This window comes from Sinocyclocheilus anshuiensis, unplaced genomic scaffold (assembly GCF_001515605.1).
Source record: "Sinocyclocheilus anshuiensis isolate Anshui unplaced genomic scaffold, SAMN03320099.WGS_v1.1 scaffold437, whole genome shotgun sequence".
Taxonomy (NCBI): Eukaryota; Metazoa; Chordata; class Actinopteri; order Cypriniformes; family Cyprinidae; genus Sinocyclocheilus; species Sinocyclocheilus anshuiensis.
In genome coordinates, this window is record NW_015539902.1 from 2,356,187 (window position 1) to 2,372,554 (window position 16,368).

The 16,368-nt window shown below is 34.1% G+C and overlaps 2 protein-coding genes across 7 annotated transcripts in view; both read left to right on the plus strand.

Moving 5' to 3' along the window:
* Nucleotides 1-4,176, plus strand: part of LOC107686224 (uncharacterized) — a 6,005-nt gene extending 1,829 nt beyond the window's left edge. The window contains exons 3-7 of one of the 2 annotated variants that reach the window (XM_016483136.1): nt 1,411-1,686; nt 1,771-2,097; nt 2,201-2,308; nt 3,308-3,361; nt 3,437-4,176. In XM_016483136.1, the coding sequence (XP_016338622.1) occupies nt 1,411-1,686; nt 1,771-2,097; nt 2,201-2,308; nt 3,308-3,361; nt 3,437-3,903 (1,232 nt within the window). In that variant the 3' untranslated portion in view covers nt 3,904-4,176. The remainder of the gene's footprint in view (nt 1-1,410; nt 1,687-1,770; nt 2,098-2,200; nt 2,309-3,307; nt 3,362-3,436) is intronic. The other variant, XM_016483137.1, reaches the window with a different exon arrangement.
* Nucleotides 4,177-9,512: 5,336 nt separating this feature from the next.
* Nucleotides 9,513-16,368, plus strand: part of LOC107686179 (pleckstrin homology-like domain family B member 2) — a 28,713-nt gene continuing 21,857 nt past the window's right edge. For 4 of the 5 annotated variants that reach the window (XM_016483082.1, XM_016483085.1, XM_016483081.1 and 1 more), the window contains exons 1-2: nt 9,513-9,622; nt 15,374-15,490. In XM_016483082.1, coding sequence (XP_016338568.1) covers nt 9,571-9,622; nt 15,374-15,490 — 169 coding nt within the window. In that variant the 5' untranslated portion in view covers nt 9,513-9,570. Of the gene's footprint in view, nt 9,623-12,381; nt 12,451-15,373; nt 15,491-16,368 lie in introns of those variants that run through there. The other variant, XM_016483084.1, reaches the window with a different exon arrangement.

A 16,368-nucleotide genomic window follows, 5' to 3' on the forward strand; every position in this document is an offset into this window, starting at 1 on the left:
TCAGCGACCAGCACAGATCAGCTCCAGGCATGATGAAGCGGATATCGTCCTCTTTTGGAAGGCCAAACAAAGTAGTTTCGCTTTCACAACGAAACACAGCGTCTTCAGGACATGGCGGCAACAACAATACAACAGCAAGAATAAAAGTTAAGCCTTCTTTCTTTGTGTGAACATTTGGTCGGCGTTATGCAAATCTTCCCACATAGTGAGGTAGACGTGGGGGCGTGTTAGAACGAGCCGTTTTAGGTAGGCGTGGTTAACTCTTATGGCGGCCACAAGAGGGCGATAGGGGTTCTATGGAAAAGGAAAATGAATAACACTGTTGATAATAATAATAAATAAATGTTGAGTCTAATAGATACTGTTTCGTCTGGGTTATAAACCCTAGTCGGAAATAACTAACAAATGAGATTAATCACAAAGTATTTTATTCTATTGATAGATAAGACCGTATTAAACAGTATTGAGAGATAAGACAGTAAAAAAAGTATTAATTTAATAGAAAGTAATTTCTTACTGTGTATTTTTTTAAATTTAAAATCTTTTTTTTTTTTCACATTCTTTCTCCAGTTTTGTTTATTGGTTTTAATTGCAAAAAAAGTGTTAACTATAAATAAATATTTTGCACATATTTTTATACTGTAAAAATTAGACCTTGTACATGAAAATACATAGCTGCCTTATACATTTTTATTCAGGTTTGATTATTTGGTTTTAAGCGCTAAAGAGTGTTAACAATAACAAAGCATAGATAAATATTTTAAAATATGTTTTGGTTACCAAAAAAAGGGATTAATCACAAAGTATTTTATTTTATTCACTGATAAGACACAAAACACAGTATTTATTTAATATAAACGTTTTTTCTGTTTTACACATATTTTAAAATATTTTTATACTGTAAAAATTAGACGTCATATGCAAAAATACATAGCTGCCTTACACATTTTTTTCTCCAGGTTTGTTTATTGCTTTAAGAGCAAAAAAGTGTAAACAAATAATATTTTTATACTGTAAAAATTAAACGTTATATATGAAAATATATAGATAACTTTATATTTGTGGAAGCCCATTTATACCAGTTATTTTCTATAGGCCGTTAGATTTATTTTGGCTATGAAGAGTTTTTTGAAAACTTTGTGTAATATTTCATTAAAATACATGTAGATAAGATAATGTGGATTAAATTTAAAGGTTTATTGTCATTTACATAGCAATTTCTAATCATTATAGATATCTATGTATAGATTGTATAAGTTTGTATAGATCAAGTTCACATAATAACTAGGCTGATCAATTAATTTTAATTGTATCACTCCAAAATAAGGATACAATCAAACTTATGTTTAGATCAATTAGATAATCTTACGTTTTGATAATTTTATGTGGTGCGTTTTCTGTCACGCTTAGCTCTGATCCAGTTTGTGAAGATTGAGATGTTTGAGGAACGGGTGATCTGTCTGTCCCAGAACATCTATCCGGCTCCTGAGGTCACGTGGGCCACTGATCCCCCTACTGACTCCAGAAGCCTCCAGAACTTCACTCGTAAAACCTTGGACTCCAAGGGCCTGTTCACCATCGAGAGCAGTGTCAGCATGATAGGAAACACCTCAGATCATACTTACTTCTGCTCTGTTGTGTCCATGGATGAAATGCAGGTGTGGACCGCATCGCTGCATCACCAAGGTAACTGCTTACTGAAGCACAGATGGTCAAGAAAGTGTTTGTTACAAAGTTCAAACAGCTTTTTGAATAATTTGAATCTTTCAGATGAGTTATTCGGTGAGGAGGGCTCTGGACTCTTGGTTCCCTGCATGGTGCCACAGCCTCGCCACAATTTTACCCTCACCTGGACCTTCATCAGAACCACAGAATCCATCGTCATCTTCACTTACGATAGCCGGACCCATCGGATCGCGAACCTGTGGGAAGGTAAAGCTGAACTTGACATAGATCAGGCTCATTTAGGCAACGGTTCCCTTCATCTGCTGAATCCAGACAGCTTGGGACACAGTGGTGCCTACATTTGCACATTCTACGGCTTCCAGATGAGACATCAAGTCCAAACTCATGTCAATATTACAGTTCGTGTGACTGGTGAGATTTACTTCATGTCAAAAAAAACAATTACTTTGTGTCTTTGAACGATTGGCACAGTCGTTATGAATGTTCATTCATAATACTATATATTTTTTCCCAGATGATGATGAGTATGACTGCAGAAGGTCATGGTGGGGAACTGCTGCATCTGTCTTCATATTTCTGATCACTGTCTCTGTAGCCCTGTCGCGATGTTTTAGATTGAGAGGTACTTTTTTTATAATATAAAAATATATATTTTTAAATAATATATATTTTTATAATATATATTATTATAAAATAAATATAAAAAAAATATAAATAATATATATCTTATTATGCATTGTTTATATATTATCATATATGATATTATAGGAATATATCATAAAATGTTCTAATGTATTTTGTGTAATATTTTTATATATGTATTTAAGTAATATATTATTGATAACAAAAATATATATACTTTACATGTTACTCTTTTTTTCCAAAATATACATATGTAATATTTATCATATGTACTATTATAATATATTGTAGGAAATAAGATATTTTGTGTAAATTATTACACAATATATTATTAAAAGCAATTTTCATTTAGCTTTTGTAATAACATTTTAAAATAAACATTTTGATAGCTGTATGTATTACATATTACAACAATATATTATTGAAAATTTTATATATTATTGTTACACAATTAATGTTTTCACACAATATATACCTATATGTAATATTTAGCATATTATAATATATAAAACATTCTAATATATTTTGTGTAAAATTACACAATATAATATTATTAAAAGCAATTTATTTTCAGTTTTTACCTTATTATATATATTTTAAATAATAGCATTTTATATTAATATATTAATATGTTAACACATATACATATTAATATATACATATAATATGTTACATAAAATAAATATATAATATGATGATGATATTATGATAATTATATCATATAATGATAATAATATAGAAACATAATATAGAATGATAATAATATAAGATATAATGATAATTTATGAAATTTTAGATATTTTAATAGCATTTTTATTTCACCAATTTTACACAATATTTATGTATATGTAATATTTACATATATAATATGATAATGTATTAAATAAAACAAAACATTTTGTGTAATATTGCACAGTTTAAGATATTATCAAAAGCAGTTTTACTTTAGCTTTTATTACAGGCACATTGTCTCTTGCAGGTGGACACGGCCATTCAGACATCAACGAACGAATCAGATGTAGCAACAAATCCGGTAAATAATTATCCTCATTCATGCATTCAAACTAATGCAAATGTAACACTCTCTAATTCTAATACTTCATTTTAGCAGAAATCCCAGTATTTGAGAGACAAGGACAAGATGAACCCAGACGCAACGGTTTAGAATCAGTAGCGACAGACATTCACAGAGTGCCGTCCAACACAACACTTTATGAATCATCCAAACCACTCAAACAATATCCTGACGGCTTTAAGAACGACGTCCTGCCACACACACCGACAGAGAACAGCATGATAAAGACATGCATGATTATTACTGATTCCTCTACGCCTGACACACCAGAGGAAAGACATGAATCCAGGCCACAAACACCAACCGGCGCTATCATAACTCTGTTCACATCTGAGATGAATACAGAGGCATCTGATGATAAAGATAATGAGAGAAATGAACTTGAATCTGAATCACACTCAGCAAATGGAGTAGAGATGGAAATTACAGTGATTAAGAGATTCCATAACAAATATGAATCTTCCACACCTGAGCTCTCACAGATTAATGGCTTCAGGTGATTGAGATTAATTTGATAAATTAAAATGGTGCTGACTAGTTAATAACTAGATTTAAGAGCTCATTCTTGAAGTAAATGATATATGTTAGATTAAATAATAATGTTAAACTAATTTGAGAAATATGCAGCTATACACTTTAACTCTCAAGACTTCAAGCTCACTTAATAAAATAATTTTAATGCAAAAATGTTTCTATTATTATATGTCTTGTGCATTATATAGTTATATAGCCTATATCTTGTACTTAATCCTCACAGAACTCTTCAATTAGATAAAGCGTGTACAATTAACCATTTTCATTTTTAATTCGTTTTTGTGAACCTCTGTTGCAATGTGATGCTACATGACTTGTGTGAAATACATAAATAAACAGTGTTTGAATGTGAAATCCGCAGATCTATAACCAGCAGGGGGCAATATTTCTGTTTGCTTCTAGCGTATCCTTGCTTATCTCTCGGTTAAAAGTGTGATTCTTTTCTGTCAGAAAAAAATAGGTCAATTGCTTGCATAATATTTAATAAAAGAAGACTATGGTTTAAATGTATTAAAATGCGATATATTAGCCTACTCACGACCATAAACTATCTAGCTACTGTCGTAGTTTAATAATGTAGCCTACAAATTGTGCAACGACGTTTTAGTCATAACGTCAGACTGTTTTAAATCTCTTAGGAATTTTTTGGGAAGGGGCTGATCCTTTTGTCCTGTTTACAACGCGACATGGCCGTCCCTCGTGGACATTTAACAATTAAAGCACAGAAATGTCTCTTTCCAGCTTATTCAGCTGTGTGTCAAATGTACTGTAAACTATGTAACTGCATCATAGTTAATTCAATAAGATACCAGAGATGATAAAAGTTTGAGTGGACTTTAAATATACAGGACTTTATTCTGTAGGCTATGTGATCTGAACTACTGATCCCTCCGGTCTGAAATTAGCATCTCCACTGAGGTAAGATTATAATCAGGTTATTATCATTAACAGACTCTTTCTCATTTTTAAATAACTCCTCAAATAGCTTATGGCATTGGATAATCATCTGAGTTGTTTGCATTGTCTGTAAGTCAGCTCCAATGAATGTGAATCACAACAGAATGAGATAGTGAGCCGTGACAACATGGTCAAGTACACGTCTAAATTGGTTGAACTTGCACTTAAAATAATCTAGCAATCATTGTTCTAGAGATTTCCCAGCCTACAGGGAACATTCTCAGAACTTTGGCATTTTGGCAAAGTTCTCTCAAAGTTGTGAACAAAATGTCTTAATTTCTTAATATGTTTGCTCAAACTAATCTGGACTTTAACCCAGCTGTCAGCTCTGTTAACTGGCGCTCTTTTTTTATTGCCTTTATCCCTTTTCTGCGTATTTTAGTAATCAATCATCCATAAATTAAATATCATTCGAAAGCTTAAACACTCAAAATTCCTCCTGTGAAATCCATTTTGAAATCGGACATGGCCTTACCATGGAAATGTTACTTTAAACCAGTCCAGTAGTCAACATTTACTGCAATATATTATAATAAAAATTATTTCTAATCTTGACAAAACATATATAGTTGGAAAGGATCGAGTCTCAAGGTTCCATATTTTGTAATAGTAGTAATATTGTGACAGGAACATGCATAAAATATTCTATGGAGTTTGGGTGTCACCTGGTGGCGATTTCTGGTATAGCGTCCGCCTCAATGTTTGAGATATCAACTTCAAATTCAGAACATAACTTAGTTAGACATATGGCTTTGATTTTATAATAATTTTAGATTCCAAAATATTTGGTAAAATATTTATTTTTTTATTAAAAATTGTAAACTTGTACAGTTCATTTTTACAGTAGGCTTAAAATTCTAAAAATGTTTTACACTTTAATTTTTTTAAATTCTTTGACTTCAGGAATAATCTTCTGATTGTCTTCTTTAAAAGACCAACCTGTATTCCAAATGACAATACAGATTCAACACAGATAAGAAGTTAATAATATCCTGAAAACATTATCTTAAAATATTATTTGTATGTTTATTTATTTATTTATTTATTTCTAATTTTGGCAAAACATTCTTAGAACATAGATTTTTTTAGCTGGGTTGAAACCTTATATATGCATTTGATATTTGCTGTCATTAAAGTGTGGACTTACTGTTCTCGATTGAATCCCTTGGTACCAACTGACCTAATATCAAAATTGCTGTCAGCAGAAGTTATTAAAATATGATGTCTTGCACAACTTGAAGTGACTGTAGCTCTTACATCTAGACACGAGGAAAACAACTTTGTAAAAAGATTTAGAGATTATCTCAATATAATGCAGCAAGTCATGCCAAAAGTTTCTTTGTTCGCAATCGGTGTTGTTTCACTGCTCATCCAGAAAAGCCGTGACTTTAGAGAGGGTTTATTCATGGTCACATGCACCATGGACACGGCTAATGGATCTGCTATGCTTTTTGCTACAACATATCACCCCTGTTTTAGCTTATTAACGTGATGCAAGTCTTCAAGATCAACTTTGAGTTTCTTCTTTATTATTGGGGAGAAATGGACTAGCCCAGTGACCTCACTTACAGAAACTGAGAGACGAGAGGGAGTCAAGTGCTCTCAGCTGTTTCTGATCCTCACTTCCTCCCAAAGGAGCACAAGGAAACACCCAAAAACCAGCCAGCTGGAGAAAAAGGGGAACAGCCTTGCTTCATGAAATATCCCAGAGCAGAACTGCTGTGCTGCTTTTTGTAATATAGAGTTATAAGAAGACCTAGATAAACATTGCATTTGGGGGATTCTAGATCATTTAACATCAGCTTTGTTAGTCTTTTAGTCTGTGGCCCATAAACCATATTCTGGCACACAAAGCATCACTGGTGTAAAAGATTGATTTCTATAATTTTATATAAAAGCGAGAAATAGAATATGTTTTACAGCCAGCTCTTGGTTTTCATGGAAATATTCTCTACCTACTCATAATTTTTCGAAGTCTATTTTAAAGCATGTTTTTAAAGTTGTCATCTAGAAAACTTAAACTTAAAAAACCTAATTAGAAAATTAAATTAAAAATGAAGCTAAAATAAGCTGAAATAGTAAAATTACTAAAACTGAAACTGAAATAAATATAAATGAACACAATCAAATATAAAAAAGACTAATAAAAATGGCAAAATCACTTTCAAAATACTAAAACTGAAATTAAAATGAATTAAAATGAAAATATAATAATAAAAGCAAATTCTAAATATTAGTAATACTATAATAGTGTATAAATATAATATAAAAAAATAAATAATACTTAAATAACAATGTTTTAAAGGAATAGTTACCCCAAAATGAAAATGACAGCATTATTTAAAACATTATTTACATTATTTATTTTTAAATGCATGTTTTTTTATGTTGTGCCAAACTACCTATTGTCTGACTTCATTAGACTTACTGTATGTAGTGCAAGTATAGACTTGTATATTGCAAGTCATATGGACAATTTTTATATTACATATATTATCATGATTGGTGCTTTTGCAGGACACAAACACACCTTTTGTGTTTCACAGAAGAAAGTAAGTCATACAGGTTTGGAATGTCATGAGGGTACATAAATAATGACAGATGTTTCATTTTTGGATGAACTATCCCTTTAAGTAATCAGACTGGTGGAATGGTTGGCTTGATTTTAGGGGTTTCTGTGTTTGTTCATTTTGGCTGCTAGTCCTGTGCCTCCTCAATGTTTTAACCATGGTACTTTCTCTGTTATTTATTTGTTTTTCCGTCATGACAATTTATAGTAAACCCTCTCGGCCTGGCCTCTTTTCTTCCTTCTCCCTCTGTCTGTCCCTTTCTTTGACTTGGTCCCAGAAGATCTTATGAAAACATTCCCCCACAATCTTTTCATGTCCTCCTTCTCTCATAAACGGAGACAACCTCCCTTTCTCTAAAACTGCTATTTTGTCTCTGATTATGTGTATATGTATGCATCAGTGAATTAATGTCAATGGGAGATCAGCTAAACCCATTTTCCAAAACAGTGAGAGTGTAAAGGGTCTTTTTCTCAGGCTGCATTAAATGGCCTATAAAAACCTACTCCAGCAACTATGAAACTTAATCACTTCACCATGACTCAGAACGGTTATGATATATTTTACTGCAGCAGTACCTGAGTTAGATGAGTAAATCTAGTTTTTTAAAAACTTATCTTAGTTGAAAGCTTAGAGCTTTGTACAAGTATATAAGGTATAAGGTATATCAGGTTTATAATGACATGAGATTGAGTAAATGACATTTTATTTTATTCATTTTAGGGTGAACTGTCTCTTTAAACAGTGCTTGAAACCCCTGCTCTTATCCTCAGGAAACCCTGTTGGATTTAACTGAGAGTGGGCGTGGCCTACAGGTGTGGTCAGCCACACCCTACTTGATCAGTCTTGGTAGAGGCTTTATTACTTTGATACCTCTAACTGAAGGTGAGTGTGTCTTGAATATATATTTAAAAATATCTGAATATTAGTGATAAAAAGACTTGTTTTACTTGTTAATGCAAAAAGCATGGAAATGTTTTACTGTGCCATATAGGTAGTGTTATATTTTAGCCTCATGGGAACCTTGCTGCGCTGAGACCATTAAAGTTTCCACACTGCACAGGAAATAGATTGGATTAATGTAGCCCCTTAAACTGAGGCCGTGATGGCTGAAATAAACTTGAGTTTGAATATGGACCCTCTTGCCACCCGCTGAGTTTAATACCAGTTATTTAATATGGGGGTTTCCAGAGTGGTCTGGTACATTCAGTATTGTAAAAGAGTACAGTAATGCGATGACAACATAACAGCATTTTGTTTCAGTGTTTCTGTGAAAAATCCAATCAAAAGTGCAATTTTATGAGCAGCTTTGTTTCTGTGCTAAAACTGACTAACATCTGTCATCATGTCAACACAACATGATGTAAATTGTAGGTAAAACTGATCTCAGGTCAGAACTGTGTCTGTAATCGAGGAATCCATTAACTGACTGGTGTCTGTCTGTCCGTCCGTCCGTCAAACGATTAATCACATTAAAAATAAAGTTTGTTTTAACAATATATTTGTGTGTACTGTGTATATTTATTATGTATATAGAAATACACACACATGCATGTATATATTTCAGAAAAATATATTATGTTTATGTATTAAATATATTTATTTATAATATAAATTATATGAATATTAATATAGAAGGGGGTCTGAATACTTTCCGTACCCACTGTATATATGTCTTATTAAAGTCATTATTCATTATTTAGTTCTTTGTTTATTTTTTGTCATTTTTATTATTTACTTATCTGTATATTCATATTATATGATTATATTTTTGTCATTTATTATTTTATTACTTTATTTTATATATTTGTATATATATTTCAGTATGTATTTACTTATTATTTTTATTTATTAATTTATTCAATAATTTGTGTATTTTATATTTTTATTTTTCATTTTCATTTCGTTCATTCATTCGACTAATATAATTATGCTCACTTGAAGAAACTCTGCTGAGTTCCTTTACTTTATATCACAGAACTATCACAGATTGGTTTTGAGGATGCAGAGTCGCCACAGGATGTCACCGCTGATGGTCCAGGGATCCAGCCGCACCACTGTGTCATCACCAACAGTGCTGGAGTTATTATTTTACACCCTAATGGAAATATGTGCCATCTTGATGGAGTTCCAGTCACCAAGCCAACTAAGCTCACTCATGGTAATACACAGTATTTTTAGCCTCCCCTCCAAAATTGCAGTTATAAATCCCTTACTGTACTGTTACAGTAACTAACCACTTGCTATTATTGCATGTCTTTCATATCTAAACCTCCCCAGAGGTCACAGTTATAAAGGGAGGTCAACTATTTGATGTGGTCATGTCTTATTTGGCCACTCAGCAGGTTCTGTGGATCTAACCGTGCTTGCTTACAGCCTCAGAGAGAAATCAAAACAAACGACGGCAATGAATGACTTCCTGTACAGCGATATCACTCAGGCCTGACACACCACAGGAATAACATCTCTCGCCCACTTTCTCTCTCTCTCTCGCACTCATTGTGCTTTGATTTTTTAGCATATGTTTAACAGAGTCTATAAACAAACTCTTTTTCATTCTCTCTATCGCTGCCTCTCGTTTTCTTCCTGTGTTTCTGATCAGAGTGAAATGAGATCACACATTTCTGGGTGACTCCAGACTTCCAGAGAATGTTTCAGTGTTTAATAATTGATTGGTCACACACTCCTCCTCCTCTTCCTCCTCCGTCTCTCTCAATCTCTTATCCTCCTCGTCTGACTCTACTGCGCAAGATTCTGGGACTGTGTCCTGAAGTAGTCAGGTAAACATTTACAGTGTTTAGAGACGTCTGAAGATGTTGACAGGCATAAACAGAGGGTGAGACTCAGAAGTTTTGCAATTCCCATGCATATTATACACATTAGAGTTAGCTAGATAAAGACATTCCCAAGATTACTTGCTATTTCACGCATCCCCATTAGGCCAGTGTTATTTCAGTACAGTAACGTGTCTAATTTAAAAAAAAAGTTTTTCTTTTAATATTTATATATTTTATTTCAGTTTTATTTCAATTACCAAAAGCAATTTTAATAGTTTTAGTTTTAGTTAACAATAACAGCAGTGCATCAGGCTTGAAAAAGCATTCCTATTGGTTTACTCCTCGGCTTGCTGTTGTGCTATCTGTTTGTGTTTTATACCACTGTCTTCCTGGCTAACAAGTGAGAAAATGATACAAAACTGCATCCGTTATGTATCTAGTTTAATTACATGAGTATTCGGAATTAATGTTTATAATTGTGTATATTCGCATGCCTTCATATGCTGCCGTATCAGTGCATGGATATGGGAATGTCTGTGTTTAAGTGTGTTGAAATGTGTAGCCGAGGTCTGGAAGTAATCAGAGTTGCCGGGCAGCACTCCAGCGCCCCCTCCCCATGATGCAACTGGAGTTCTGAGAGTGATGGAGAACAGAGTGCCCGCTGGGCGGCAGGGGGAGGGAACATCTTTGCTTCTCTTCCCCCAACCCTCCTCCTAGCTGAACACTATTACACTGAGGGAAATTTACAATGGAAAATATGCCAGTGCACTCTCTAGGTCATAGACTTAATTCAAGGTCAAGCAGAAGATTTGCAACCAGTGAAACACACAAAAGCTTGTTTCGGATTGGCCAGAGAACATCCGCTCTATACAGTAAAGTGATAGAAAAGTGTTCAAATCAGGGAAATTTTACTTTGAACTTTTTTAAACTACTTCTGCCAAAGAACTTCAAAGTGCTTTAGTTATTATAGTGCTTTAGAGAATATGTAATAGCATTTTAAAAGCTAAGTTAATAGACAAGCAATTATGCAATTATTAGTAGTCAAAATGAGGCAATTTATATATATAAATCTGTGATATGTTACACACTATATATATATATATATATATATATATTGTGTGTGTATTATATATAATTATATATTATCTATATGTAATTTTTTTTTGAGCCATCTGTATGACCTAAATTACAGGGCAAGTTCAGATGAAAAAGCACATGGTTTGTTTTTTACTTGATTTTCTTCAAACTTCATCAGAATAAAGTCAATTATCGCGAACGATTTCTTCGATTTCATAATCGCGCAATAAAATCGTCTGAGATTTTTTTTGCGTAACTTGTCAGTGAACTACGGCTACGTGTAGTAAATTCTGCTCCATCTGAAAGCACGTGATGATGATTTGGCAAAAGCTCAGAAATGGGCATGGATCAGGCACTCTATAGCGCCACCTTTTGACAAAAGTGTGTGGGGGGGTTAGTTTTTCAAACTTTGAACTTTTTTAAACTACTTCTGCCAAAGAACTTAAAAGTGCTTTAGTTATTATCTGAGAGTATGTAATATCATTCTAAAAGCTAAAAGTTAATTGGCAAGCTATGAACAATTATTAGTAGTCAAAATGAGGCAATTTATATTTATATATATATATATATATATAATATTATTATTATTTTATTTTTTTAATGGCTCAATTTGTTTTAGCCATCTGTATGACCTAAATTACAGGGCACATTCAGATAAAAAAGCTAATAGTGAGAATCCTAAAAAATCAAGTGATTTTGTTTTTGTTGGCTAGCAAATATGTATAGCTCACAGTGAAAGGGTTGGTATGGTAATTGCTACCAGACCTTTAAGAAATGTGTCATACATTACAGTAAGGAAACCGAAAATTTAGTTAAAATAGAGGATGTGTGTTCAATCAGCCTGCTCTAACTTGTAGGGTGTAGGTCAAACAATCTCTGCGAGTCAGAAACGTTAACTGCAAGTGAAGTTTCCCATGACAATACCTCAATTAATATTTGTTTTGAAGTCTGTGAGTCACTCTGTGATCAGCCATAAGTCAGTCAGAGTTCCAATGAAGCACGTCCCGGGTGAGAGGAGGCGTGTCCGCAGACAAGCACTCAGCATCGCGGCTGTCCTCTTTGTCATGCTAAACTGAGAGGACCGAGCACGCATCCTCCTCCTCCTGAGACTTCATCAATGGGACACTAAATAAAGGTTAGTCTATATTTCTTCAGCTGCAAACAGAGCTCAAAAAAGTTACTTGGAGCTTGGTGAATAGCGGCGTTGATACGAGTAGTTTGCATAGTTTCATTTGAAGTTTTATTGTTGGGAAATTAATTTGTGCTTCAGTTAGCCGGGCAGGGATTGACGTAGAGAGGTTTTTGAGCTGTTTTTATTTTTGTTCTGTAGTAAAGTAGTTTAAAGGCATGTGTATAGAACTTTAGACTGACAAACACGACGTGACGCCATTCAGTGCTGTTTAAACAGCAGCGCGTGCGGTTGTTTGTTCTGCGGCACACGCGAACAGATCGTTGATATTTAACCCGCTTAATCCCGGTATATTAAAGCGATTATTGGTGAGTGCAGTAATCATAGTGCTCTCCTCCTAACATGTTCAGATGTGATTTTCTGTTTCATGTAAATCCACATTGTTATTTTGGTGAGTTAGAAATTAAAATGTATTTATTTTCACAAAAACCTTTCCAGAATATTGTATTTATTAATGTTATATGATTAATTTACATATAGAAATATGTGAATATTATTTATTAATTTATTTTTGTTGTTTTATTAATCTTTCTTTTCATTTACTTGATGAGTATCAAGCATTTTATTGTCTTTTATTGATATTTATATATTTTATATTTCTGTTTTTAATTATGGCCATGTTTTTTTGTTTTATATTCATTGAATAAATCATGTAAATCTTTAATTTTTTTCCGTTTTCATTCCATGTATCGATTTCTTATTATGTGTTTATTTATACTTTTTATTAATGTACAACATATTTTATTCTTTTACAAAAATCTATGGTAACCAGTTTGTACCAAAACACCATAATTACTGAAGTGAAAACTGATAATTTAGTGTTGCCCATTAAAAACAAAGACACAAAAAACGGTTCTTAAGGCTTACTATTACTTTATTATGGTTTTACACAAGGATGTAATGAAATATATGAAAAAAATCATACCGACGAATACATGTAAATCTTTAATTTTTTCCGTTTTCATTCCATGTATCGATTTCTTATTATGTGTTTATTTATACTTTTTATTCATGTACAACATATTTTATTCTTTTACAAAAATCTATGGTAACCAGTTTGTACCAAAACACCATAATTACTGAAGTGAAAACTGATAATTTAGTGTTGCCCATTAAAAACAAAGACACAAAAAACGGTTCTTAAGGCTTACTATTACTTTATTATGGTTTTACACAAGGATGTAATGAAATATATGAAAAAAATCATACCGACGAATATCATAAATACTGCAGAGGACATGTCCTCCTCAATGTCTGTGGCGGTACTGTAATTATTAAGCTATAGGAACAAGGCCTACAGCATTTGATGTAAACTATGGTTACAATTGTAATTTCTAAGGTCAGCTGGAGGAAGGAAGGGGTGCTTTTGCCAGAGAATTGAACTTTTGCAGTTTTTATAGAGTTCTGCAGATAGCTAAAAAAAAACAAAATCTTTAAGCATGGCACTTTTGGTTCTGTTTATACAGGCTTTATCACTTTGGCAAGGGCTTCGTGCTGAAAGTATGACAAGTGCTGCAAATCATTAGACAGAATGAATGTGGTTTGTACAGGCCCGACTCAGAGCTGGAAATCCAGAGTTTAGTAAAACTCGCTCGCAGTCCTTTCCCAAAACCGTAAACTAAAGCAAGCTGTTAAACTTCAGAGAGCAGTGATTACACTACACATGATACCGTTATGGAGATATATAGTATGTAATTGTACACTCCTCCAGTCCAAGGCTGTGCTGATCAAATGATGTGCGTTAGGCCGAGAGGGAAGGGAGGGTTTCCATATGTTTGAGAGTTGGTGTCAGCCGGTGATGGAGAGAGTGTGAGAGAGACGTCGCAACAGACTCGAGAATTTGGCACATTCGAGAGAGCTTAATAATCACATATAACATTTCAGCTGACGTACCTCATCACCTCATTCCACAGCATTGTTTCGATAACAATGAAACAACTGCCATGTGAATTCACAGTTCACACAATTGTTAACAAATGGAGCAAGATTGAGAAAATTCCCAGTGCTCTGCTTCTGTCTGGGTGAGACAATCAACTCGGGTCTTGTTGGTTTAGAGGAAAGCCAAAGCTTTCTCAGGTGGCTGGCGATGGTGAACTCACGGTGAAGGATTGTGTTGCCGAAAGCGTAAAACGATCCCCCACTTCCTGCGCAGACTCCTCATAGGCAGCCGCAGACTGCAGGAGCGAGCTGCTCAGGAGTGTCTGATGGGAGTTTGAGTGTTCGGTGAGTTTCAGTAAAAGCCTGTGTGCTTACAGCATGTCTTTTGCAAATAGATTATTATACATTTGGTGTATTGAGGAGAGAGCATTTGTTTGGGGTAATGAAGAAACAAACTCCTCTACATCTTGGATGGCCTGAGTGAAACTATTCCTTTAAGCTCACTTCTGGAAGTAAAATCAGTTGTAAAAAACAGAAGAGAGGGGGAAAGAAAAGAAACAGAAAGGGAGAGAGAGGATGTGCCCCAGACTTAAGGGGAAAATCAGTCTTGTGGATTTAAGTCCTCCGAAAGACTCAATGGACTTTGCTTCAGAAGAAACTTCAAACTGTATCTGAAATCTGAGCTCTTTCTGGATCTGTTTTTTCACTTAATCAAGAGGCTGCCTTTCTCTTTCTGTCTTATTGAGTTGAATTCATTTCAAGATGTGCACAAGAAAAAGGGTTTTATCTTCAAAATACCAAAGCTCTTTGTCATTTTACGTAACTTTATTTGGTCATAACTTTAATGCTACTAGTGAATGTGTATCATACTTGTGGGCTTGTATGTCTTAGGTAATGATTTATTACGGCTTCATTTCCTTACCAGTGCCTTGGACATGAGCACAATGTTTCTATGTTATAATGACTGTGTGTGTGATGTGGTTCTCCTCAGGGTGCACTCTTTGTCTGGGTAAATCTTTTTTCCATTTCAACCACCCAGAGGAGGCTAATCACATGAAGAACATGCTGCCAGAAAAGACTGCAGGACCCGCACTGTCCCTCAGTACGGGTGAGTGACATCTTTCTTCACCTTCCCCCTGGTCAGCTCTTGATTTTGGATCCATTCTGCTGTATTTTCATAAACAGAGTGACTTGCTTGCAGCCTAATTGGTCCCCTCCATTATCATGCCGCAGACTGTTTTATACACAGGAAGAGTGCAATTCAGTGCCATCTGTTCTGCTCTTCTGCGCTATTTTGTGTTTGTTTGCTTGTTTGTTAAACATGTAAATATGCTCATCAGTCTCAATCAGTGGTGTTTTCCTCTTTCCTGCCACTTGTTTTAAACATTACCTGTAATTTTCCATGAATAGGGTACAAAATGGGGCCTAAAGCTCTTAAAAGTTAGGTATTTTTAAACAAAATGTCAGTGAAAGGAGGTGCTTAAACTTCTGAGAATGTTGATTGCCAACTTCGAAGGTCAAACTAAATATCATATGAGACCTTTTATTTTCTATTAATTTTATATGAGGTTTGGGACATGTCTATGTACAGATTAAAGTACAGTTTAAAACCCAAATTTGTGTAAATGTGTAATTATGGCAATAAACCAATCACCAATATTAATTATGGCAATAAACCAATCTCCAATCTCTCTAATGGTTAGAGAGTCGGACTCGTAACCCAAAGGTTGTGGGTTCGAGTCTCGTGGCAGGGATTGTAGGTCCGGGCGCTGCAGCAAAAAAATGGCTGCCCACTGCTCCGGGTGTGTGTTCACGGTGTGTGGTGTGTGTATGGGATAAATGCAGAGCACTAATTCCGAGTATGGGTCACCATACTTGGCCACATGTCACATCACTTTCATAAACAGAAAGTAATATATATATACAGTGGGTACGGAAAGTATTCAGACCCCCTTCAATTTTTCACTCTTTGTTATATTGCAGCCA